Source organism: Epinephelus lanceolatus, chromosome 9 (genome assembly GCF_041903045.1).
Source record: "Epinephelus lanceolatus isolate andai-2023 chromosome 9, ASM4190304v1, whole genome shotgun sequence".
In the NCBI taxonomy this organism is placed as follows: domain Eukaryota; kingdom Metazoa; phylum Chordata; class Actinopteri; order Perciformes; family Serranidae; genus Epinephelus; species Epinephelus lanceolatus.
In genome coordinates, this window is record NC_135742.1 from 18,747,216 (window position 1) to 18,774,383 (window position 27,168).

The 27,168-nt window shown below is 39.7% G+C and overlaps 2 protein-coding genes across 2 annotated transcripts; one reads left to right on the forward strand and one right to left on the reverse strand.

Annotated features, from left to right (window-relative positions):
- Window positions 1-561: 561 nt before the first annotated feature.
- On the forward strand, window positions 562-14,814 carry c7a (complement component 7a). The gene is made up of 18 exons (XM_033618975.2): window positions 562-662; window positions 797-858; window positions 980-1,058; window positions 1,564-1,705; window positions 1,802-1,946; window positions 2,037-2,175; window positions 4,359-4,502; window positions 4,633-4,876; window positions 7,620-7,736; window positions 7,833-7,999; window positions 8,112-8,340; window positions 9,657-9,828; window positions 9,995-10,082; window positions 10,561-10,693; window positions 10,780-10,968; window positions 13,973-14,072; window positions 14,173-14,357; window positions 14,468-14,814. Exons 1-18 carry the CDS (start codon window positions 657-659, stop codon window positions 14,653-14,655), a joined length of 2,529 nt encoding a protein of 842 aa, XP_033474866.2. The 5' UTR covers window positions 562-656; the 3' UTR covers window positions 14,656-14,814.
- A 2,747-nt stretch (window positions 14,815-17,561) lies between these two features.
- rgs7bpa (regulator of G protein signaling 7 binding protein a) lies at window positions 17,562-26,815 on the reverse strand. Its single transcript, XM_033618774.2, has 6 exons — window positions 25,991-26,815; window positions 24,904-25,070; window positions 21,240-21,370; window positions 20,667-20,811; window positions 18,817-18,887; window positions 17,562-18,609 (listed from the first exon to the last, which is right to left on the reverse strand). The coding sequence occupies exons 1-6, from the start codon at window positions 26,138-26,140 to the stop codon at window positions 18,518-18,520; spliced, it is 756 nt and encodes a 251-aa protein (XP_033474665.2). The 5' UTR covers window positions 26,141-26,815; the 3' UTR covers window positions 17,562-18,517.
- Between the last annotated feature and the right edge of the window lie 353 nt (window positions 26,816-27,168).

A 27,168-nucleotide genomic window follows, 5' to 3' on the forward strand; every position in this document is an offset into this window, starting at 1 on the left:
AAATCTCTATTGCCCTCCAGTGTTTGCCAGACTATATCACATCTCAGCACTCCTAGTTATGCATGTCTGCTTTCATTTTGTGTCTCTGTCAAAGCTTTTGTGCATGCATAAATCTCTCTCTGAACATGTAAGAAATGTCAAAAATCATTTGGACAAAACAAGGTTTGTTCTAAGACAGTGTGACAGAGAGCCAGCACGCAGCGATCACAGGACCCTGAAACCGAAGCAGCTAAATGCATCATTAATTTGATTGTTTACATCTGTGCTTTCCCTGCTATGACAGGTGAGAGTGTCTGCTGTGAGAAAGGACTGTCGGCTCTATGATAAATGTGACAGGAGAAGAAGTAGCCTGCAGCAGGCGGAGAGATTCTCACTCCGAGAGGAGCTTTCACTTTCACTATGAGCTGGCAGGTGTCACCACAAAAATATGTTCTAGCTCTTGTCCAAAGCAAAGACATTCACATGCTATTAATCCATGTGCACACCCCCACAAACACATACCAACCCCCACACACACAAACCCACCCACCCATCCACCCACCCACACACAAACCCAGTGTGGGTTGGAGTGTCCTTCCAAGACAGAGCTGACTCCCCAAAAAGAACCAGCGTCAAAGCCTCTTCAAGACTCCTCTGTTTGCTGCTCCTCTCTCACCATGAAGGCAAGTAGGAAATTACAAATGCATGTTTCGGATTTCTGCAAAGTATTTGAGATGCAGTACAACTTAGAGTACTTTTACATTTACATTGTGTCTTCCCCTTTCTTTTCTCCCCCTTCTCCTCTCCTCTTCTTCAGAGCATTGTACAACTCCTTTTAGCAGCCTTGCCATGGCTGCTATTCCTGCTCACTCCCAAAGGGTAAATCTGTTGTTGCTTTACTGTTTCACCAACAGATGTCTGAAAAACTTTTAAAACATCATAATTGATGTAAATATGCAATGCTTGCTTTGAATCGTTTGATTTAAATGTCATTCCCAAGGTTTTGTATCCAGAGAGTGCATTGCCAGTGGGGGCCTTATGGTGACTGGTCAGAGTGTGATGGCTGCACCAAATTACAGGTTAGGACTATCAAAGGTATAGCGTGTAGGATTTAGTGGCATCTAGCTGCAAGTTGCAGGGCTGGAACTTCTGCTGCGTGCCAAGAATGTAGGAGAGCTACGGTGGCCAACATGAAAACATGAATGGCCCTACTGAGAGCCAGTGTTTGATTTGTCCGTTCTGGGCTACTGTAGAAACAACATGGCTGACTCATTGGAAGAGGACCCACTGCATATGTAGATGTCAACGGCTCATTTTAAGGGTACAAAAGCACAACTATTCTAATTTTTAGGTGAACTAATGAAAACATTGTTATGAATATGATATGCCATTTTTACCAGTAGAGTCCACTAAATCCTACACACTGGACCTTTAATTACAGAATTGAGTGGTGCACTTCTCTGTTAAGGTTGTCATCAGCACAACTTAAAGAAGATAACATGTCACACTTTCTAAAATTACGCATAAATAATTTGGACAATTTTCTTTGTCCATATTTCTTTGTCACATTGCGGTATGTTACAGACAAGAAGCCGACCCATGGCTGTCTATGCTCAGTTTGGAGGGAACCCCTGTGATGGGAAGCGGACCGAGACCAGGTCCTGTGAAACCACAAAAGGCTGCCCTCTAGAGGATGGATGTGGAGACCGATTCCGCTGTCGATCTGGTTGGAAATATAACTCGGCTCACACCCTGAATCATGCAGACTTCAAGACTCCACACTAACAATCACTGAGCTGTCTGTCTGTCTTCTGACCCACAGGGAAGTGTATCATCCGGTCTCTGGTGTGTAATGGGGATCAGGACTGTGAGGAAGATGGACACGATGAGCATGTCTGTGACGTGGGAAAATACATAGTGTGTGTAAATTCAGTTCTCCCACCAAACATTGAACTTTTAGGGCTTGGGTAAGTGATGAATTGTTTATGCATCCGTCCAGCCACACGCAAGCAGGTACTATATGCTTACAGGTGGGGTACTTTTTTTTGCCTCCTTAGGTTTGATGTGGTGACAGGGAAGCGGAGGGCCAGTGTCATCAACACAAAAAGCTTTGGGGGCCAGTGTCGCACCATCTTCAGCGGTGTCCACAATACTATCTACAGACTGCCTCTTAGTACTATTCAGTACAGCTTTATGGTTGGTCACCCTGGAAACAGTACAACCACAATTAATACTCAAACTTCTCGTGGTCAGTTATTGCTGTAAAGGTACCCTGTGGAGTTTTGATTTCTCAGTAACTCAGCACTTTGTTGACATGACATTCTGCAGATGGACCTTCAGTCAGCTGCTGTAGGTACTCAAATTCAGCCAGTGCAAACCTGTGACCAGACGTCACAGCAGCTGGTAGCCAGCAACGGTTTAAACTATGTTACAGCAGCAACAGAAAGTTTGCTGATTCAAGGCTCTAGCTAACGTTAGCTACATAAACATGAACTTGAATTGGCCCCAGCAGTGTGCTTTTGGCTCTTGTTAGCAGAAGGCTAAACTAATAGCAACATTTGCTCTCCATCCTTGGAAAGCCTCACCAATATTGACATGTATGTCAGTATCAGACTCTCTTATAGACTGTCTTTTTTTGTTAAGTATTTTTTGCAGTGTAGGCAGCTGTTGTCAGTACTGGATTAGCAACTTTTTTTGCATGATTTTTAGGAAGTGCATCTGCATTGGTAGAATAGCCACTATCTCTAAAATGACCCGTAGTAGGCAGAAATCTCTCATCATGGGCTAGATTTTTTTCTAAAGCATGAGCCTAGTTTGTCTCAGTCCACTTGAATTACAAAATGCTGAAAGGTTTTCATGGGATTTTTACCCAGTGACGCCAAAGTAAAACTGCCTACCCCAGCTTAAAGGCTTAGTAACGTGTTTCTACTTCATAAAACATTTGCAAAACATTTTTTTTAATCTATTGAATCCCACATTGGCTCCTTCAACTTGCACATTCTTCTTTTGCTCTTTTATAATTGCATTTTCTTATCTGGTTATTTTTTTTAACTAAAACTACTTAAAGATAAAGAAGCTATATGTAAGAAATCTAAAGCAAATAGTCGTAAAATCATCCTAATATGTCACAGAGACTAAGGAATAATGTTCATATAACATACTGATCTCACCGACAACAATAGTACAGCCAGAATATTCGCATTTAAAAAAAATTTTTACGGTCCGCAAATCATGTTTATGTTTTGAATTTGTGTTTTGGCCTGTTGCGCCACCCACCGCCGTCTACCAGTCACACAGTCAGTAGAGTCTCAGCATCAGTTACAGTTACGACTGAGCTACAGCAGCACGGCAAGCAGCATTAGCAGTTTCCCGGTACATAGCATTAGCAGTCTCCTCAGCTGTATCCCGGCAGCAGCGTTAGCAGCAGAGAAGCTAGACTTGCTCGAACGGTCCGCTGGAAAACCGAAGATCAAGGACGCGGCGACGCGGCCCTGCCACGGCAGACGCCCGTGGGCAAACAAATCAGTCTCCAGCGTGCCGCTGTCCAGCAATCTCAAATCTGTAGGGGAGGGGGGGCGGACACGACTCGCAGCAGTATTTTGAATTTGAGTGCAGTAACCGTTTTGGCCACATTCTTACATACAGCGCCTTTAAGGGGAAACTGTGGCTATGGTTGAAATATTGCTATCAAGGCCAAGAGATTCGACTTTTGCTGTTGTTGAAGTCACTAGGTTAGTTGACCCAACTACTGGCAATGGCTCCATGTACACCCAGTACTAACATGTGATCTGTTTCTGGATATATTATCTAACTAATGGCATCTGACCACATTTTTGCATCTACACCTGGTATTGGTAAGTGTTTAAATTACCATTTATCCTTGGCTCTCGATAATGAAATTAGTTTGGTGGACTTGTCCACAAAAATAATGAATTCCAGGTCAAGGTACAGCAACGCCATCAATGGGCGTCATTCATTTGTAAATCACTTTTTGCAGGTGACCTTTTAAACTTGCTGGGCAGATGTTTTTCTTAAGTATATTGTCACACTTAACATTTTGCATTAAGAGTAATTTACTCACATTGCAATGTGAGCCAGACCGCCTCCAGATATTGTCTGTAATGTAATCACATTCTGGTGTTAATGTGTTTTATGTGCATTTACTTGTATTAGCATTAGCATCCTTTTACAAATGCTGGAAAACTCGTGGTCAAAATATTACTCTATAGCACCACTAGTGGTCAAAAACTCCACAGGGTACCTTTAAAGACTCATTTCATCTCATTTTGGTGCATTTTTATGCACACTTGTTGGATTTTCTACGACATTTATTGATTTCAGTTGTTAAATGAACACTATTAAACCTGTGCTGTTCCCAGGTTAAAGTTGAGAATGACTTCAGTGATGAGATGTACCAAAGTAAATGGCACTTTGCAAAGGAAACTGTCACCAGAGAAACACTGAGCGGGACGACGTCAGGATATAGGAACTATAACTTTCTTCAGACATATGACAAGAGTCAGGTGTGTTGGAACCTGAAATGTTATCACTATAACTTTGACAGCAAATCCCAGAGACATTGCATGAGATTAAAAAATGAAAATCAAACTATAAAGTTACTCAGTTTTTTTTTTTTTTTTTCATTTCTTCCAGGCCCAAAAGCTTGTGGTTTTACAGAGTGAAATAGAGGTAGCTCAGTTCCAGAGCAACTCTCATCAGTACCTCCCAATATCTGAGGAGTTTTGGAAGGCACTGGTTAAACTCCCATCGGTCTACGACTATGATGCGTACAGGAAGGTTTTAGAGACTTTTGGAACACACTACCTGTCTGAGGGAAGCCTCGGAGGCTCCTTCAAGCTCATCGCCAAGATTGATGAAGAAACTGAACGCTGGTTTGGTAAGGATTTATAAATCATCCACAACTTGGTGGTAGGCCTAAGTCAAAGAATAGTGAATCTCTGGGCAGTCGATGGATTCAGCTCTTCAACTTTAATATTCATGAGGGAGCATGTAGGGAACGAAATACCTTGGTTGTGTCTTTTTCATTTGCAGTGTTGGGCAGTAACGTGTTATTAGTAACGAGTTACAGAAACGCCATTAGTTTTGGCAGTAACTAATATTCTAACGCGTACCAAACGGTGCGTTACGCCGTTATTTTTGGCCAGGTTTTAAAACGGCGTGCAGAATGCAGTATTCCTTCACAAACTGAAGTTCCCTTTTACTAAAACATTTTAGCCCTAAACAATAAAAGATAGTCAAGTCAGATAGAGGTATATGAACAATTCTTACCAGAGCATCTTAATGAAACATGTCTCTCATCATCTCTTAAGTCACTGTCGACCTGCTGGCCTCACCACAGTGTAACGTTACATTAAGCGGTAGCGCTTCTGTAGATTTTTAGTCCCAGTAACGTTATATGTAGTGACGTGATATCCACCTGACTCCACTGTAGAAGACGGTTGCATGTTTCCTATACCGTTTAATTGTTTTGTCAAGTTGTAGTCTAACAGTCCCCTGGTTAAACGTCATCCACTGTTGCTTAGGCGATGTAGCTACGGGCCAATACAGTTAGGAAATGTTTTGGGGTGCAGGGCTGAGTTTCCCAAAATGTGATTCTTCTTAGCAATGTTGTCTTCTTTGTGGCTTAGAAAAACTACACTGCAAAAAAGATAAGCACCTAGCGCCCTCTAGTGTCCCCACTCAGTCATCTACAGCCAGGACGTACTCAGAGTATAGATGACATTAGTGCGCATGCGTCAAGGTCATGGTGTGATGGCGAGCCAAGTCCTAAGTCAAGTTTTTTTGGGGGGGAACTAAAAAGTTACTTTTCTCAGTAACGCATTACTTTTAGGTTTAAGTAACTGAGTTACTAACTGAGTTACTTTTTAATGAAGTAACTAGTAACCGTAACTAGTTACTATTTTCAGGTAACTAGCACAACACTGGTCATTTGTAGAGGTGATATATATGAGCTTGACACTACAAAAACAGAACCAGCTAATGTTGCTCACAGCTGACCTCATGGCTAATCAGAATGTAACTGAAAATGTTTAATGCCAAAATTCACTTTTGTCCCTGCAATACATTTCATAAAAGCAAATAACTACAGAAGCCCTGAGATGCTGGTTTTGCATCTTTTAATCTTTAACATTTTTATGACATAATAATATGGCAAATTTCAGGACATACTATCCTAGGAGATTTTAACAATATACTTTACTGTGACTTTTTTTTAATGACATTTTGTATCATGGCAAATTTTGTGATATACTGTGACTTTTTTTTTTTTTTTGACAAACTATACTAAGGTCATTTTTGTGACATACTACACTATGACATTTTCATAGTATATACTATGGCATGTCACAGTATTGGTTAGATTCCCAGCAATTTTCGTGAAATACTATACTATGGCAAATTTATGACAAATTGTATCATGGCAATTTTTGTGACACAGTATACTATGACATTTTTCTGAATTATCATACTATGGCAACAATTGTGACATACTGCAGTATGACTTTTTTTAAATGATATACTATGGCAATTTTTGTGACGTGTCATAATATACTGTAGTATGGGATTTGTGATATACCATGACTTTTTTGACAGATGATACTATGGCAATTTTTGGGACATACTATACTATGACATTTTTATAACATATACTATGGCAATTTTTGTGACATGTCATAATTTAGTGTTCGATTTTCTGCATTTTTGTGACATACTATACTATGGCAATTCTGTGATATACTATACTATGACTTTTTTTGACAGATAATACTATGGCAATTTTTTTGACAGATGATGACATTTTTATAACATGCTATGGCAATTTTTGGGACATGTCATAATTTAGTGTTAGATTTTCTGCATTTTTGTGACATACTATACTATGACATTTTTATGACATATTGTATCATGGCAGATTTTGTGATATACTATACTCTTTACAAATTCCTTGAATTTATTTTTTTTCATTTGTAAAAACACCAAGACAAAAAAAAAAAATTGGCAGGAGATTTTTTTTTTTGTGAGGATGTCTCTCTTTTGCCTAGAAATGTATTTTTATTTGTGCTAATCTGCTGGTCGTGTTGGCTACACTTTAGTCATTAGATGTGACAGTAATCTAACATACAATATGTGCAACTTGTGATTAGAGTGCATGGAGAAATTAAAACTTAACTGGAAGAAAACTTTTAGTCCTATTTAAAACATATGGCAGTGGTGCATTTCAGCCTCTTGTGGTTGAAATGTCTATGACGTCATGACTTTGCAAAACAAGCCTGCCAAAATAGATAAATAAATTAATAAATAAATCACCTGCTAAAACTTTTTTCCCATCTTTTTTAAAGATGAAAAAAGCAAAAAACAAATAAAGAACTTCTTGGCAAAAGATTTTTTTCACCTGTTCTTCAGTCATAAAGACAGGAAAAGAAAAAAACTTATTATTACTTATTACTTACTTAACACTTATTACTATTGTAAGTCAGTGTAATATGATCAGCATTTTTGTAAATGCATTTTTAAACATCAGGTTAATAAAAAATAATCAAAAAAATCAAATCAATCCTGCCATTCATTTCTAACACTGACTTTCCTTTTTCTTTATTCTTTAACTTCTGGTTGATTTCCAGAAAGCGAAAGCCATCAGTCTCGAGAATGTGTAAGGACTCAGCGCTGGATTCTTTTTTTCCGCATCTCTGACCGTGTCGAGTGCACCAGCAGTCAAGGAGGATACTCAACATCCAGTGGTAACATTTTGATGTTACTACTATAAACATACAGCCTACAAAAGCACTTGACATTTCTGAATCGTTCCTTCATCTCTGCAAACTTTTTGAAAACAGGTAATACCAGGAGGAATAATATTCAAAGAGTGGATGTGCAGGGAGGAGGCATTTCACAAGTTGCAGCCCTGAAAGGCATACAGCCCTCTGATCCGGACAAGAACTGGGAAAGATTCTCAAACTGGGCAGATTCTGTCAGATCATTTCCACAGGTCACAAAACAAACAGTAAGGGAAAGTAAAACAAGCACTTTGAAAGTGATGTTGGATTTATTTTATATGCATTTTAGTGTGTCATCTTATCAAATAATAATACCCTTCATCTCTCTTGTTTTGGCAGCTGCGGCCACTGTCAGAGCTGGTAAAGGAGGTTCAGTGTGCCGGGGTGAAGAAGATCTACCTTCGCAGGGCTATAGAGCAATACCTGGCTGAGAGTGACACCTGCCACTGCCGGCCCTGCAGCAACAATGGCTTGGTTGTCAGGAATGGAGATGAATGCCAATGCATCTGTAAGCCTGGCACTTCCGGACTGGCCTGTGAGCATGGTACTGATGCTGAGGGTCAGCAAGGTGGGTGTTGCATTTCAGACAGGCTTTTTACAACTGAAGATATGTTACTCCTCGTACTACCACCAAACCCCACATTTACGCTTCAGTTTTTGTACAGATTAAACAAACAAGGTTTTGGATTTTGTTACCTTTGGACAGACCCAGACTAGCTGCTTTCCACTGTTTTCAGTCTTTAAGTTAAACTGAGTTAATTACTGCTGAATAGTCACATAGTGATATCGATCTTTTCATTTAATTCATAAAAGCAATGATAAAATGTCAAAGTATTCCTTAAAATGAACTACGCTCTTCCTCATTTTATGTCATATGTATAACGTTACAATGTCAGATGTTCATATTAAATGTGGCCAAAGTTTCAGACAATAAAATGAATAAGTAATCCCTGTGAGCAAAAACCTTAGGCTTCAGACAATTCTGAATATGCTGTTTCTAACATTATATCCCTATTTCAGTCAGGTACACTTTAGTCAAAGAAAATTTTATTTCCATTTGCAGTATTTTATTTAGCGGTATAACGGTAGGCCTCTCTGCCTTTCTTTGGGCCTATGCAGAAAGCCTCTTCCACGGGCCTATGTGGAAAGCCTAAGGCAAAGAGAGCAAACCTCCCTGCCCTTCCACGTGCCTGTATGGAAAGCCTTAAGGCAGAGAGAGCAAACCTCCCTGCCCTTCCATGCGCCTGTATGGAAAGCCTTAATGCAGAGAGAGAAAGCATCCCTGCCCTTCCATGCGCCTAAATGGAAAGCCTAAGGCAGGGAAAGCAGCAGCAAAGAGCCCCTGGGAACAGAACAGGGCAGCATCAATGACAAACAGAAATGACACTGATAAGTCAGACACAGCATGAAAAGGAGGAGCTGGGGTGGAGGCGGGTTGCAAAGCAGCTTGCAGAGGAAGCAGCAACAGTAGGCAGGCCAAAACTGTTTAAATAGGGCACCCTGAATGAGATTCACCAATTGGTTGCATAGAAAGGAATCATGTGATCTATCAGCCGACTCCCTTCATCAATCAGCTGCTCCATCAGTTGATTGGGCTGTTTGAGATCAGCTGATGTAGCTGGGATGTGAGCTGAGTCTGACATCATGTCCTGCTTGAACTACCGCTATGCTCAATTTTGGCCACAAGATGACATCAGATCATGATGGATTTCTTTATATGGTCATCTGCTCCGAGCACGCTACTGCAAGTGTTTACAATACAGAGCCTACACTGCTACATGAAGCTAACATCAGGGATTATGCTCTAATGGTGGTTATATTTTGCTTTTACCAGTACTGCAATGTTGTCCTAACTACAGTATCTTTTTGTTTCTGCCCATTAAGGAGTGATCCACGGTAGCTGGGCCTGCTGGTCTGACTGGTCATCGTGCTCTGGGGGTAAAAAGTCAAGAAGTCGTTCCTGCTCTAATCCCACTCCTCAGAACGGGGGACAACACTGTAGTGGAGAACCCACTGAGACGTCTGACTGTGGAGACGAAGACCTGGAATACTTAAAGTCAGAGCGAGTTGAAGTTTTATTTTGCAGTGTGAATGTCATAACGTTTTTGTAAGAAGCACCAGGAGTTATTGCATCAAATTTCCCTTAAGAGGAAGTTTCACACTGATTTTCATCAATTTGCAGTTATACAGCATCCTATTTTTAACTTTTTTTTTTTCTACAGAACAATGGAGCCTCAGTGTTTTAACCAAACTCTCCCGGCCAGTCAGACGTGTGGACCCCCACCTACTCTAATCAATGGCTACATCCTGGTAAAGATGAAGCCAAGCTTGAATTAACCGTACCCTGTGGAACAAATTACTGCAAACATTTAATATATTTATTTCCAGAAGGCCACAGTTCAGGGTTACTCCTCATATAATTGACTTTGTCTTCATCAATCAGCCTAATTTACCAAAGAATACACACCCAGATTTTAATATGGGGAAATGATGTCATTTGGTAAACACAACAGTGTAGCCTCAACAGCACATCGGAGACCCAGCATGGAATAAATTTGGTCCATAGATAATGAATACTTGCATTAAAAGGTTTAAGGGGTGCTTTGCATAATAGGGCAAATTAAATTAGATATTTAATGTGTTATCTGTGAGTAAAATGAACCTGTGGGTCACATTTGTTATTCATATTTCAGTCCCTAATTTCCACGCCCCTTTAAGAGGTTTCTGTATAAATATCAGAACTGAGAAATATAACTTAAATACATTTTTGTCGCCACATGCCCCACAGGTCCCTAAGGACGTTTACCTTGTGGGCAGTAAGGTTGAGTATACCTGCACTATCGGTTTGTATCTTATTGGTGAAAGCACCCTAGAATGCACTGCGAATCAAACCTGGTCATCTGGCCCTGGGTTGTGCACAGGTGAGTATCTATAGACAAAGTTTAACATCTATGATCATAGTGAATTACAGTGTTATATATTTTTTAAAGTCTGACTTTTCTCCCAGTCTCAAAGTGCCACCTTGATTCCCTCGCTGATGGCGTCATAGCCACTCCTTTTCAGCCAGTCTATGGCATAGGCGAAACAGTCACCTTGTCCTGCCCAGAAGGTAGACAGGTATTAGGAGAAGCAACAATTATATGTACCCCAAATCTGCAGTTTTCACCGGACCCAGCGAGCATCAAATGCAGCCCAGGTATACTTTATTTCAAGCTTCATATGTATGGTCTAATGGATGTCATGGAATTGCTGTGTAACAAGATGTGACTGCAGTATATTGTACTCTACTTTTCATTTATTCTTTGCTGTTCCATTAACTATACCAGTCTCAAAGTTTTAATGAAAAGCGTCATAGTATAGTATGTCATCTGAAAATCATGACATAATGTCATGCTATAGTATGTTGTCAAAAATCATGAAAAGAAGTCATAGTATAGTATGTCGTCAGAAATCATGAAAAAATGTCATAGTATATAGTATGTAGTCAGAGATCATGAAGAAATGTCATAGTATAGTATGTCATCAGAAATCATGAGAAAAAGTCACAGTGAAGTATGTTGTCACGAAATCATGAAATTAAAATGTTGTTGGTGGCTTAGAGGATAGAGCAGGTCTCATGTTCAAGGCTATTGCTGCAGAGGTCCAGGTTCGACTCCAGGTTATGGCCCTTGGCTGAGTGTTATTCTCTGTCTCCCACATTCATGGTTAGCTGTCCTGCCAATTAAAGTTGAAAATGCCCCCAAAAATATCTTTTAAAAAGTCAGAGAATAGTGTGCCTTCAAAAATCGTGAAAAAATGTGATATTATACTATTTCATCAAAAATCATGAAAAAATGTCATAGTATAGCATGTGTTCACAAAACCATGAAAAAAAGTCATAGCATTGTAAGTTGTCAGAAATCATGAAAAAATGTCATAATATAGTATGTTGTCAGAAATCATGAAAAAATGTCATAGTATAGTATGTCATGAAAAATCATGAAAAAATGTCATAGTATAGTATGCCATGAAAAATCATGAAAAAATGTCATAATATAGCATGTCGTCAGAAATCATGAAAAAATGTCATAGTATACTATGATGTCTAAAATCATGAAAAAATGCCATAGCATTGCAAGTCGTCGGAAATCTTGAAAAAATGTCATAGTATAGCATGTCATCAGAAATCATGAAAAAATGTCATAGTATAGTATGTTGTCAGAAATCATGAGAAAAAGTCACAGTGAAGTATGTTGTCACGAAATCTCAAAATTAAAGTGGTGTTGGTGGCTTAGAGGATAGAGCAGGTCTCATGTTTAAGGCTGTTGCTGCAGAGGTCCAGGTTCAACTCCAGGTTATGGAGTCTCCCACATTCATGCTTAGCTGTCCTGTCAATTAAAGTCAAAAATGCCCCCAAAAATATCTTTTAAAAAGTCATAAAATAGTGTCGTCAAAAATCGTGAAAAAAATGTCATATTTTACTATGTCGTCAAACATCATGAAAAAATGTCATAGTATAGTATGTGTCCACAAAATCAGGAAAAAATGTCATAGTACAGTATGTCGTCAAAAATCATGAAAAAATGTCATAGTATAGTATGTGTCCACAAAATCAGGAAAAAATGCCATAGTATAGTATGTCGTCAAAAATCATGAAAAAATGTCATATTTTACTATGTTGTCAGAAATCATGAAAAAATGTCATAGTATAGTATGTGTTCACAAAATCATGAAAAAATCGTCATAGTATAGTATGTCGTCAGAAATCATGAAAAAATGTCATAGTATATCCTCACAAAATTAAAAAGGTTTTTCTTTGGGGAGTTTTTCCTTATCCGCTGTGAGGGTCCTAAGGACAGAGGGATGTCGTATGCTGTAAAGCCCTGTGAGGCAAATTGTGATTTGTGATATTTGGCTTTATAGATAAAATTGATTGATTGATTGATTGATTGATTGAAATCATTAAAAAATGACATATGTTGTCAAAAATCATGAAGAAACATGTCATAGTATAGCATTCAATTCAATTCAATTCAATTTTATCTATAAAGCCCAATATCACAAATCACAATTTGCCTCACAGGGCTTTACAGCATACGACATCCCTCTGTCCTTATGACCCTCGCAGCGGTTAAGGAAAAACTCCCCACAAAAAAAACCCTTTAACGGGGAAAAAAAACGGTAGAAACCTCAGGAAGAGCAACTGAGGAGGGATCCCTCTTCCAGGACGGACAGACGTCCGTTCTCAGTTTTCATTAAAAAAACGTTATGCTATATCATGTCTTTGAAATCCAAGAAAAAACGTTATAGTAAAGTATGTCGTCAAAAATCATTTAAAAAAACATCCAAATATTGTATGTCGTTAAAAATCATGAAAAACATCATAATATCGCATGCTCTGAGAAATTATGAAAAAAATGTTTTGGTATAGCATGTCTTTGAAAACCGGGACGTCATAGTATAGAATGTCATTGCAAATCATGAAAGAACAACATAGCATAACATGTCGTTACAAAATCATGAAAAAACGTCATAGTATAGTATGTCACAAAAATTGTCTTAGTATATTATTTTCAAGAAAATATCATAGTATAGTGTGTCATTCAAATTTCATAATGTCATAGTATAGTTACTTACGCCATACTAGGTTATGACATTTTTATGACATATAGTGTGGCAATTTCTCTGACATGTCATACTATAGCATTACTTTTTGCAATTTTTGTGACATACCATACTATGATATTTTTATGACTGTACTATACCATGACAATTTTTGTCACATACTATAATCTGACAATAATTTTTTTTAATGATTTGCATATAATTAAATAAAGAAATTTGTGACATCTGTTATGACAAGTATGCCAAGGCAATTTTTGTTACATATATCATAATGACATATTTAAAAACATACTATGTGCTGACATTTATTAACGATTTTATTATATATACTACACTACACTACACTACACTACACTACACTACACAACAAAATGTCTTTTCTATCTCATCGCCAAAAAAAACTGTTGAGTTTTATACCAGACTACTGAAAGTGAAAGTATTGAAACGGACCATGGTTGATTATAGACATAATGCAGTCACACTTTGAGAAAATCTAAACATTTATTTACATTTTTACATTACTCCATTTTTATCATTGCATGCTTGGATATTAGTCAGTTACTAATGTGAAAGAATGGTTTCCATGTATCCTTCAGCTGTAGTGCCACAACAACGCAGCCTTCCCTTGGTGCAGTGTAAACCCTGGGAGAAGTCTTCTAGAGGACAATGTGTTTGCAAAATGCCCTTCGAGTGCGGGTATGTTTCCTCAACTAATCATCACTCTGGATATGTGTGGCTTTTTGCAAACTGGACTGATGTGATTCATTTTCTTGTTTTTGATGATATTTGTCACCAGGGCATCTTTGGAGGTGTGTGCCACTGCTGCTAGGGGTATAAAATCCATCCTTCTGAATGTGTGCAAAATGCACGCACTGCAGTGTATGGGGAAGAGCTACACAATAGCTGACGACAGCACCTGCAAGTGGCCGGAGCGCAACACAGCAGGCTGCACCAATTGTCACATGTGGGAGACCTGTGATGGTAGGGACATCTCAAAATTACAAACACGCCATTATAACATACCATATTGGCAGTTTGTAGTCATATATCTTATCTCATTCTTCTTCTCTTCCTCCTTGTTATTCTTTCAGATCAAAGCAACGAGTGTCGCTGTAGGGACACCGCAGATTGCTCGAACCAAGGTGCAGATGTGTGTGTCCAAGTTGGGCAGAATGCAACTGCAGCGTCTCAGACCATGAGCGAGTGTGAAGCAGGACTACAGCGATGTAAGGGAGAAGAGGTGTCAGTTCTCAGCATCCTGCCATGTGCTGCTGCCTGAGGATGCAAGAGGAGGGCTTGACCTTGTGACCTTTTTATCTTCAGCTTCCTTTTACATATTAATCTTTTATGACGCTACTTCAACATATTGTAAAAGTTATGCATGTGTAAAACTATAATATGAAACTGTATTACACCAGGAATAAATAGCAGAACACCAGCCATGTTGAATTTCTTTTTATTATTGTACTTCTTCATAATGAGAGACAGAGATATGACGAACACACAGTTATGTGTAGATGCAATATTTACAGAGAGATGTTGTTGGTTCTGTTTAACGCTGCTTGAGCTGCACACACAATACACTGCACAAAGTAGGTCTCGGCTCTGAAGAAAATAGTTCTGTAAACATCCCTCGAGATAACGTTTGAAAATCTGTGTTCTGGCCTGAGATGGTCTATTTCAAAAGATGTCCTGTGCTTACTAAACCAGACAGCGCTCAGCAGTGCCAAGCAAACCCCTGCTGGAAATCTATTCCTGCCTCTGGCTTGCTGCCCTCTCACTGTGTGAGAGCATGTGAGTCCGAACCTGCCTGTGAAACTGTGTGAAGACACCGGCTACTTGACGTGCCCTCATCACTCCAAAAATGTTTATTGTTGGCAGATGTGCATCACTTAGTTGATGTACACAGAGGCTGGTGGGTAAAAGGGAGGTGCTTGGAAGGCTCTCTTACAGGAGTGATACACAAAAACTAACACAGAGAAGTTTTTGGGTGAGAGAAAGAAGCAGGCTATCATCCCCTGTGGCTCTCTAAACCTTATTAAGTCTAAGGAACTCAAACTAAAAATACTGATGGGTGACTAAATACAGATACAACATCAGTAAGGTGGGCAAAAAATGTCTGTTAGTGGGACATGGAGGCTGGATCTGTAGAAGAAACTGTGCTTACATTATATTGTAAGGTGCTACTGGTATTTTTCTCAACTCTTGTGTTTTGCTATTCTGTAAAAACATGTAAAGAGTAAACATCTTTTTTAAATACTTTATTTGGCTTAAGAAATAAGTGGGGAGCATTGTCATCTCACAGCAAGAGGGTTCCCGGTTTGAACCCCAGGGTTGGGGAGCCTCTTTGTGTGGAGTTTGCATGTTCTCCTTGTGTCACTGTTGGTTTCTCTGGGTACTCTGGCTTCCTCCCACAGTCCAGAGATTTGCAGCTTAATTGGTGACTCTAAACTGCCCGTAGATATGAATGAGAGCGTGAATGGTTGTGACAGTCTGGGTGTAACCTGCCTCATGCCCTACGTCAGCTGGGATAGGCTCCAGCTCCACCACGACCCCCCAGGATAAGAGGTTACAGAAAATGAAATGAATGAAGGAAGTGTAAGTCCATAAAGGAACTATTAATTCTGTAGTTTATTAGACATTTTTTAGATGTGGATTCCACAAGAAAATGTTAAGCACATGGGAAAAGTTAGCCTAAAGCCTCTCGTTCCAGAAAGCCTTTCTAACAACACCTGGTTAATGTTGTATAAAGGCTTACTCCGCAACCATGGTCTAAACCTTACCAAATAGATTCGTCACCTGAACCAAACTGCAACTGAAAACTGAATATCCTCCTCAGACCCAAACTTTTGTTTGGTATGCATTTTTAATTTCTCCTAGCTATTTGGGATCAGTGGGACCTGATAGGTATAAAAAACTAACCACTGTCAACGATATAAAGTTCCAATTTCTTCAGTCGAGTACTTCCTAATAAACAAAGTCTTGGCTTGTTTCTGTTGCTTAAATTAGTCACATTTGTTGCCATATCAAACTACAAACATTATCCAACCATAAAATGTGATCGGCTGCAGACTGACCTGGCAGAGATGGCTGCCATCTTGCTTTTCTACGGATAAGTGTATTGTGCTATTACTACCTCTAGATGGGACAAAAAGTGTCCATGAACGAGGACAGCAGGTCTAAGTTGGGTAGAATGAAGAATAAAAATCAAGTAAACCCAAAATGTTATGTCCTCATATGAGGACACAGGGTCTCAGGAGGATATAAATAAAGATGGTTTCTCACAGGATACAAACCTCAGACTGCTGGATGAGGGTCCCATGTTTGACCTATTAATCCATCACAACCTCCTACCCATGTGTTGCTCTTTATACTACGTCACCTGACTTCCTGGAGCCTTCTGGCAGAAAGCCCTGAAGGCAAACTTCTCTCAACAACACATCTGAACACATTACAATATATAAAACTATCACAGTTTCCATTTATCCATCTGTTCTATACTGCTGTTGAGTGTGAAGCTTACTTTAGATTATGCAATGGGCATGTCACCAGTTTCTTAAAGTGCACACAGGCCGGCAATTTAGAGTTTCAAATCCACCTAACCTGCATGTCTAAATTAGAAATAAATAATACATTTGGCCCATTTTGGGGTTTGCCGAGGAGCTATAAAAGAAACCATGTCAGCCACTGATCACTGCACGCTGAGGACACTTTTAAGTTTTTCCTTTACTGATAAAAATATTCTTAATTCCAGCAGTAAAAGTAGGTGACCAGCTGGATCCTGCCTGTTTAATCTTTCTCTCTCTGTCCATCTCTCATTCACTCGATTTCTCCAGGCTTCGGCACATAAACAAAAGCTGCTTGTTGCGGACTTAATAAAAGATTATCTGACTTTTCTTTCTGTCTCCCATTCTGTGTTTCCATCTATCTTCGTCCCCCTCTAACCCTCCCGGATAGAAATGTTTACTTTACAAACAAGACAATCCATAAACCAGGAAAAAGCATACAGTAAATGCTGGGGTGTTTATAATCAAAGTATAAATTATAACATATTATCCTTGTTAAATTCAGTTTGCTTTTTTAACAAGATCCAAAACACCCTCTGTTGGATGTTTTTGGTAGTTTGTCTCCACCCAGTGGACATTTTTGCAAATTACATGCAAGAAAATCACAGAGACCAGTTGATAAGTTTCAATAACAAAAGTTTTATTAACAATGTAAAATGACCTATATCAGCTTTGACTACTGTACCTTCACCGTGCCCTAAACATTGATCACTATCATTAATAAGCAAGACCCATGCTGCCTGGCCTCTGTCTGCCTCAGACAGAGGGAGACCCCTCCTGCTTATAACCAGCCAACAGATTCTCTGTGAAACATCTCCATCTTTGAAAATAATTCAGAGAGCATTGCGTAAAGAGTATGTGTATATACAAGTCTAATGTCTCAATTTATAGATAGATATTGTGTGCAAAGAAGTTTTCTTTTTGAGTATTGTATCATATATTCCATTTCGAAGCTGGAAAGTTAAAGTTGGATACAGGTACTTGGTTTATGGAAGACTAAATTAAGTACATTAAGAAGAAAAAACAGCAAGGAACAGAAAACAGAGACTGTAATACACAACAAACTTACTCTGCACAAACCTGTCATCTCAGCGTAGACATACGGAGGTGTAACTTTGTCGTTGCAAACGCCGCCCTCAAACATTTGGACGGCGTCAATTCATAAGTTATCACATTATTTCTGACAAAAACGGACAATTATATTCCCTTTTTAAAAACATGAATCCTCGTTTCATTCACTCAGGTTTGTGGAAGTAATTGAACATTGACATTGTTTTATCTCTCATTCTCTTTTACATTGGACAAGCAGATATCTGACTTCATTTACCAAAAAAGGGAAAATTTGTTGCAAAATATCTTAAAATATATGTTCATGACTTTTGTTTTCATTACATTGCAGTTACAATTCTTCTTTGTATTACAAAATAAAATTATAAAATGGGCAGCCTTTAAAAAAAAGAGAAAGAGACAATTTATTTGAAAATGGCAGTAATAGATTGGTGGGAGACACAAGTGGTGAAGGACAGTGGGTAATGGTGTCTTTGTTGCCGCCTCCTACCCATGAAGGCGGGGCCCTTAGCTGGTTACCAGGCAACAGAGCCCAAAGAACCGCCTCTTCCTCTGTCGGACCAGTGGGTAGGGAGTCAGGTTCAGCAAACTGCTGTCATCTGGGCACAAGAACACATGTAGACCGTTGCCAAGTCAGACATTATTGCTAGTTTTAGCTGTGCGTTTTTTCAAGCCACTCTTTATCCCAATGAGTCTTCTCTACTTTTTCACAATATAAAAGATCTGAAAAGTGTCACTGCTCTGTAGGCTGTGTGTCGGGAAGTGTGTGTAACAGGGTGAAAGTAAAGAAAGTATCTCTGTCTTACCTTGGTTCTTCAATGGTAAAGGCATTGTCTCCCTGAGTTTACTGAGAAGGTTCTTCATCTCCCTCATATCCCTGCAATAACACAAATAAAGGCTGTTATGTTGTGTGGCATCTATCATGTGGTATATTTTCACACAAACACACACACACACACATACACCTTCAGCAAATACTCACTTGCCACATTTTGGCAGCATCAAAGTCAAAATACATCTTAAAATAAATTGTATTTTCCATAACATGTATTAGTCTAATTTCAGCACCTAATGTGACAAACATTGTGACAAATCACATTTCACTCTGTGACTACAATTTTTGTGATAAGCCAAGTATAGTATTGAATTTTCTGCAGTTTTTTTGTGACATACTACACTATGACATTGTTATGACATACTATACCATGGAAATTTTTTTTGACATGTTGCAGCATGGCATTTTTTTTGTATTGCATCGAGTACTGTTTCATTTTTTGCAATTTTTGTTTTGTTTTGACATACTACACTATGACATTTTTACAACATACGTTACTATGGTAATTTTGTGACATGCCATAGTATAATATTATTTTTTTTTTTTGCAATTTCTGTGATATACTACACTATGATATAGTATGTTTTTTTTTTGTTTTTTTTTAAATGCCATAGTATATAACAATGAAATTTTTATGATACTTTACCATGGCAATTTTTTTGACATATCTACTATTGTAATTTTTGTGACATTTCATGGTTTAGTATTGCAATTTTGGTGACATATTATACGATGACATTTTTATGATACTTTACCATAGCAATTTTTTTTGACATGTTGTAATATAGTATCAGATTTTTGGCATTTTTTTGACATACTCTACTACGACATTTTAAAATACTTTACTATGGTAATTTTTGTGACATTTCACAGTACAGTATTGTAATTTTTGTGACATACTATACTATGGCAATTTTTTGTCATGTCGTCGTATAGTATCAGATTTTTGTGACATACTGTACCATTAAAATTTTACGACATATTATACTATTGCAATTTTTGTAACATACTATAATCTGGCAACTTTTGTCCTTTTTTTCATAGTATTCGATAAAGAAACTTGTGACATCTTTTATGACATAGTATGCCAAGAAATGTATCGTGCCACTTTTTATGCTATACTCACTATGGCATTTTTATGTGACTACATATCTGTGACTACCAGATATGTAAAGTATTTTTCAAGTAGTTTTCAAACAGTCTAAAGTTTGGTGCAACATCCCAAGTAAATGCTGGAGATTGGATATTTTTAATATTTAGTTTTGTGGTTAAATAAACTTGAAATTATCCACAACAACCACAGACAACAGATTACATCACATTTTCGTCTACTCTGCCAAGTACAGTTCTTTGTTGCATATACTGTAGGTTTGCATAGCACACAAAAAATGTAATTAAGTTTTTATAGGATCCCCTATAACAAAAAAGTAAAATCAAAAATTTTTCTCCATGTAGATTCTGTTTCATGAAGACAAATATTTAACAAAACAATTATTTAATAAATCCAGCTGTTAAATCCTGTTACATCATTAGTGAGGCTGACAGAGGAAGATTTGAGGTGTGATACAACTAAAAAAAGTGTTTTAAATGACATATATGTGCCGCTATTTTAAATAAGCATAGCTGCTACTAATGTAAACAAAAATTAGGGTGTAAAGTGTTAATGCATCTCTCATCTTTTCCATCTTGTAAAGTGACAAAAACTAAAAATAAACTTACATTACTTTGACCAACAAAGAACATTTACAATTATTCACACCACATAACTGTAAACTTGCAACACTCACACACATACGGAGAACATTTTTTTTGTCCACCTACTTTTCTATGTTTTCTATGTCAGTGGCCACCAGCCAGCAGAGCTGAGGAAAGTCAGTGGGGGAGGATGAGGTGTCCTCCAGGATGGGGATGTCTGAGCTCTCCTCTGTCTTATTGTCGACTCTGGCGGGGCCACAGAAATCCTTACCTAAAGCACACAGAGAGCAGCCTTAAATGTGTGTCACTTCTACATGCATTAAAACACAAGGAAAGCAAGGGTGAAATAGCAAGAAAATTACACGTTAGCTCATATGATCATTGTAAACTTAATTAAAATAGGGACAAAAGTACTGGTTTATATTTGTGCACATATATTTGTGGTATCCTGGGAACAATGGTGAAGTCTCTGGATAATAAAACATGGCAGTAGGCTATCAGTGAATAATTAAATCTGTGCATATATTTTAAAATCCACTACTGTTGTGAATGTTGTCTGTTTTCTTGGCCGTTTCTTTTAAATCAATTAAAATGTGAAAAAGAGAAACAAAGCACGCTGTACATAAACCAGCACACATGGCGTACACTCACACCTACACACACAAACTCAAAAGCTATGAGGCTTTCTCATGTATTAACCTTTCCTGTGGAGCTGCAGGGAGCCCAGCAAGCAGACAGATTTGAGCATCTCTGTGATGTACATCTCCAGACAGCACTGCAGCTGGATGAAGAGCCTACAGATCTCAGGGTGGATCTCCCCGTCCTCTGGCCTGAAACAAACAGAGTTGGAAGACAGCAACAGTTCATAGATGGCCTCTTCATGTCTCTGTGTATAGTTTAACAGCAGTGGATTGAGAAGTTTAGCCTTGTGGAGCTCAGTTACTTGATGTGTATGTGCTAACAAGAACCCTAAGGTTGGTGGTTGGAGGCATGTAGCCTCCTAACAGCATGCAGTGACATGTAAAAAGGCAAGATACAACCATTTTTTAAAAATAAATTACATAAGTAATAAGTTGATTGTGTCTTGTCTTGAAAAGTTGTTGTGGTTTGAGTTTCCAAAGTTTGAGTGCAGAATGTATTGATCACTTAAATGCATAGATAGAATGTCAAAAACAGGAGCTGACGTTTAACTTTTGAAGAATATTTTCAATACTTTCATTTTATTTTCTTTATTTTCAATCTTTCTTTGCACATCTTCTATGTCACATCATGAACAGCCAACCACAAATATCACTATTATGCTTTTATTTTTGAAAAATCTTAACATATATGAAGAATAACCCTCCTGCTTAACATCTATATGATCACTAACATGAACAACAACTACAATTCTTAATAGCACAAGCCAGTTGCTAGAATAAATGTTGGCATTGTATGTTTCTGCAAACCATAGACATGTAACATCTTCATTCATTCATTTTCCGTAACCACTCATGTCGCAAGGGAACTGGAGCCTCATTTGAGAAGCAGGATAGACCCTGGACAGGTCACCAGACTATCACAGGTTGACACTGAGTCAGACATCCATTCACGCTCACATCCATATCTACAGGCAATTTAGAGTCACCAATTAACCTGCATGTCTTTGGACTGTGGGAGGAGAGCATGCAAACTCCGCACACAGGGGTTCCCCCAAACCCTGGGTCTGAACCCTGCACCCGCGGTTCAGATATGTTGAAACTTAGCATTTCTTTATAAATGATAACCACTTGGTCATGGTTAAGAAAAATCATGTTTCAGCTAAAAGTATCCAGTTTTGGTGCCACAGTCTCCGCCAGTCTTGCCAAAAAAACAACCAGTTATGTTGTTTGCTGGTCTCGAACAATTGTCTGCAGCCTCACGCCATCCACCATCCCCTCCACTTCATGATGACAAAGCCAGCTCATATACATGTAATCAGAACTGTGTCACTTCAGAAATGTTGCTATGATAGGTGCAAAACGTACAAAGGTAATGTATCTGTGGTTTGCAGAAATGTCAACATCTCCTTCTGGCAAATGGGCAAAATAGCAGCAGCTAATGTTAGAAGGAGCAATAAACTCAAATACATGTAATAAGTTCACAAAACTTTACAAAATTTAAAGCACCAGATGACAGATTAGCCACACCGTTTGCATTAATGGTGAATAAACAGGAGCTATCTGTTTCTGTTGCAGCAGACAAGGTCAAAATTGCCACTCCATTTGCTCCACTGTGTTATCCTGTGTAGATATTTTTAGTTTGTTTAAACATCTGAGAATACATAAATAAAATAGAGTGGAGAAGCTCAAATATAAAACCCCATTTGAGTATTTTTTATTTACCCAGTGCTGATCACTGGCTTTTATGAGACACCGCCGTAGCTTCACAACCATATAAATCTGGTGTTCAAGGGGAAACTACAGCAGGTGATATTCAGTGGGTGTGATATCACAGGGGAAAGTGACAGCGATGAAAGGCGTGAAACTTGCACCTGGTACAAATACATCTCACACGAATCATGCTGTTGCATTCCCCTCTTTCCAACAGCGAGCTTCTCCATCCCATCCTTGTTTTGTCACAGCGCTGCCTTCCACAGCACTGTTGCTAAAGCACAGCTGTCATCAATGCTATCCTACTTATCAGCTTTCCTCTAGCACGTCGGAGAGGCCCCGCATCACTCAAACCATTCAGACACACTGGCTTTATTTGATTAAAGGGGAATGATCTGTGCTGTCTAATTCGAGCTCTGTGTCTCTAGTAGTGCAGACGGATGTTGAAATGGCCTGGAGAGCTTTTAGAGAAGGAGGTTTAGAGTATGTGCTGGTGATGATTATGATGTTGATGCTGCTATCAGTGGGAACTTAGAGTTCTCTCTTAAGCACTGTCTCTATTGCTATTGCAGCAGCAGGAAACTAAAGCATAGGACTATAATGGATAGTGCTTGTTGTCTTTGAGGTATAACTGTATCTGTATAATTATGAGCCATATATTGGAAAAAGAACACAGAGCGGAAAGGTCCTGCTCTGTTGATCCAAATATGTTATCAAAGCCTTTCTTATATAAAAATGTTGTATGATTCATGCCTCTGCACGACAAGAAACATGCAGGAGACATTACCGGCTAACCATATGAGAGTGTCACGCACATGTGCTTCAAAGCCGCCATACATTAAATGGAAAGATTTTGTCATGCATGTAACAGACAGTGAAGGATATGCATTCTCAAGCCACTGCAAGATACAGCAAGTGGATTAATTATTGAGCCAGGAAATGGGTTACAGAGCAGAGCAGAGTACAGCCTAACACATTTCAAACTTGTCCTCATGAAAAATATGGCAGACTAATATTTAATGGGAGAGCATTCGATGATTCCACAGGTCCCAGATGCCTGTAATAAAGAGAAATATGAGCTATAGATAGAGTAAACCTGATGCTGTGATTGTTCCAATAGTGCCGGGGCTTTGGCAAGCAGCTAGCACTGCAGAACGACCTCTAAAAATCTCTCTCACCGCTGGCTTCGGCCCGTCCGATTGTTATTTAAGTAAGTTTGAGGGTGCCAAGTCAGCTGGCATCTTAGCCTCACCGAGGACCTTCAAATCCCAAGCCTCGCTTTGCCCTTCTTCCACTGGCACCAGTGTGGAGTAGATGTTGTGCTCAGTGGAGAGTGCAGGCCAAGGCGACAGACACGTCGGGCTTCTGTCATAGCTGTTTCCTCCCTGTCTTCAACCAAAACCTCCATCATACACAAACCACTTGTAATAAAAGATGAAAGATTTTTCCGCACTCTAGAAAACAACAACACCCACTGAGCTGCATACAAGCACGCCAAACCGACACACAAAATGCAAAAGTCATTGGCTCCACATTACTGATATTATTATCGCAGATATTCGTGCTGGGAAGCATTCCACTTCATGCATTAAGGTTTTAGGCCCCGGCTAATGGGAAGTGGTCAGTTACAGCATGTTGTTGTGATTGCTTCCTGTAAAGCTGTCCCACCAGCAATTAGAGACATCCTATTTCTTTTTTTAAAGCTGATCTCATGTTCTGTTTTCCCCAACTCTCCCCCCACTCCAAGCTCACCAGTTTCACACTAATGGGGCAGACACTTGGATGATGTCTTTGAAGTGCTAGAGGAGCAGGCTTAAGTATACATGTGCCTAAAACGGGGGTGCTTATGCAAATTAGAGATGTGCTTTGGTAAAAATTACCTACTTTATAACTTTAGGCGCAGCGGTGTTGCAGTGCGCACCATTTGGTTGCACTTTCAGCACCACGGATAGCTCTTCTTTTGGGGAGGGACTAATTTCCCAGCACCATGGACAGCGTCTGTGCCAACTCACCCCGATATCAAGGAGAGACTGTGGTGAGCCGCTCTCGCCATCTCGCAGCCTTTAGTTCGGGTCTTGAGCATTTCGGCCCGTAAAGAGGGACAGTCCACAGTGATTTCGCCAATGGAGATGACCAGTTCACGGTACAGAGCCACGAGCGTGTTGAATTCTTGCACGATCTGTGGTAAAATAAGACACAAAATTAAGCTCCCCAGTCAAGTATGCACACACCAGTATAAAACTTTTGCTTGAATCAGGCTTCCTGTTGTAGTCATTGCAGCAGAATAGTCTTTATTCCTGGCCTGCATACTTGTCAACATGAAAACGTGTCAAGAGGAAATGCTGAGCTGCACTACATCCAGCCTCACTGTTCTTTTTTTCCCCACAGTGGGGACAAATAATGTGCCGGTGCAGGTGCTTCAGTAGAAGTAGTATTTCAGAAATTGCAGCCTTGCACATCATGTCACAAAAGCTCATTGATTACACAAAAAGTGCCATTAAATACTCTGCAAAGTCAGAGTGCATTGTGAGTTAATTGATTTTTTTTTATCCCGTTATGCTAAGTTTGGTTGTTTGCACAAGCTCAGATCTTACGAGGCAAATATTTCCTTCATTTTGTGCAACTCCTGCACAGCATCCTGCTGCACTCCTGTATAGGAACAGCGAGGCTCCATGACGTGCACTGGTGTATGAAAGGCTGAAGCAGGCTATACATATGATCATTCCTGTCAGCATCTGTCAAAACACAGGACCTCTGAGCCATGATCACGAACACCTCCGTGAATTCGGGCTTTTTTTTTTAAAATCAGCCCCAACTCACTGCACTCCAAATGCAAATCACACAGTCAATCTGCACGCCGAGATGATCTGTTTGGCTTCACTGCCGACAAAGCAATGCAAATGCATAAAGCTATTTTTAGGCTCCCAGACCGGGTTACAGTCTCTCTCCTCTTTTTTTTTTTTTTTTTGCAGCTATTAACAGCTGTCGCCTGTGCATCCTGCATGCACGGGATAGTGGATCGTCCTAGAACAAAGAAAGCTTTGGATAATAACACAGCACTCCTTATACCATGCAGGCATTGACGTGTCGCAAACCTACCATTCTGCAGTCGGCCACGGCGCGCTGGGCTTTGCGGGTACTTTCGGTGCTCTCCCTCCTCTGTGACTCTCGGTAAGGAGGCTTGCCGATCTGGAAGATGTTCCCGGCGGATCTGGGGCGGTTTTTGCGCCCATTCGATGCAGAACTCATGCATACACATCCACTAATAAAACAGCCCTAATACAGAACGGTTTGGTCTGATGTTCCTCACCAAACTCCACCACTTTCTCTCTTCCTGCCTCACCACCCTGCACCTTACTGTTCACCTTATTCTCTCCCCCCTGTTTACGCTCAATTCACCTTCGCCAACTACTGGCTAGGGTTGAACCTCAATTATTGTTATTGCTCTGTCTATCTCTCACGTTCCTCCCCTCTAGTGTGGGAGACGGAGCAAATATTTTCCCAGACGAGCCTCAGAGCGCAGGAAAAGTACCGGATGAGCGCCTGCGACTCCTCTCCGCATTGCCTCGACTGCGACGGGGCGCAAGTCACCTTCACTCCAGCAGCACACGGTGCACAGTGAAGACTTCACACAGAACCCGGAGTCCAGCTAGCTGAGGTGTCTTCTCTGACGCACCGATGTCGGAAGGAGACGATCGCATTCACGGATATTCTCCAAATGCAACCATTTTTTATGATTGCGCGTTTCCATTAAGCACCAATAAGACGGGCGATAACGATCTTCCCTCAGCTGCACAACCTCCTTATAGAGACGAAATAACGCTGCCAACGTCCCCGCTGCCAATTTCACAGCGCACAGGCGACACTTTGAGCCTCCGTGCCGGAGAAAAATCTCAACGTAAAAAAAAAAGGAAAAAAAAAAACTTAATTCCCGGTATCGCGGTGTCAGGTCTGCTGCCAGTGTCTGTTCCTTCGAGTGTTTCCAGCTGGTCGGGCAGGCCTATCTCTAACCTTGGAGAGGCAGTAGAAGACGAGCAGTTGCTACAGGCCTGACGTGGCTCTATGGATGGCAACACTGCGCACCCAAAGGACGGGAATACTAATAGGGCCCATCAAGTCAGACCCCCGCCCTGAGCTGTGCGCTGTGGGCTGTATGAGCTCCTGAACATGTGAAGTCCAAGCTGATGGCTTCTCTGCCTCCACACAATAAAAAGTACAATAAAATGAATTAAATATTAAAGTGAAGACTACATTTTGCTCAATTCAAACTTTAGGAT

Excerpts from the sequence above, each read along its gene's own strand:
- c7a (XM_033618975.2), top strand. Across the intron at positions 859-979 it reads TTCCTGCTCACTCCCAAAGG|GTTTTGTATCCAGAGAGTGC; the intron begins GTAAATCTGTTG and ends GTCATTCCCAAG. Across the intron at positions 1,947-2,036 it reads ATTGAACTTTTAGGGCTTGG|GTTTGATGTGGTGACAGGGA; the intron begins GTAAGTGATGAA and ends TTGCCTCCTTAG.
- rgs7bpa (XM_033618774.2), bottom strand. The coding sequence starts at position 26,140 with ATGAGTTCTGCATCGAATGGGCGCAAAAACCGCCCCAGATCCGCCGGG. Across the intron at positions 25,071-25,990 it reads CCGTGGCCGACTGCAGAATG|ATCGTGCAAGAATTCAACAC; the intron begins GTAGGTTTGCGA and ends ATTTTACCACAG. Across the intron at positions 21,371-24,903 it reads AGTCTCTCCTTGATATCGGG|GCCAGAGGACGGGGAGATCC; the intron begins GTGAGTTGGCAC and ends TGTTTGTTTCAG.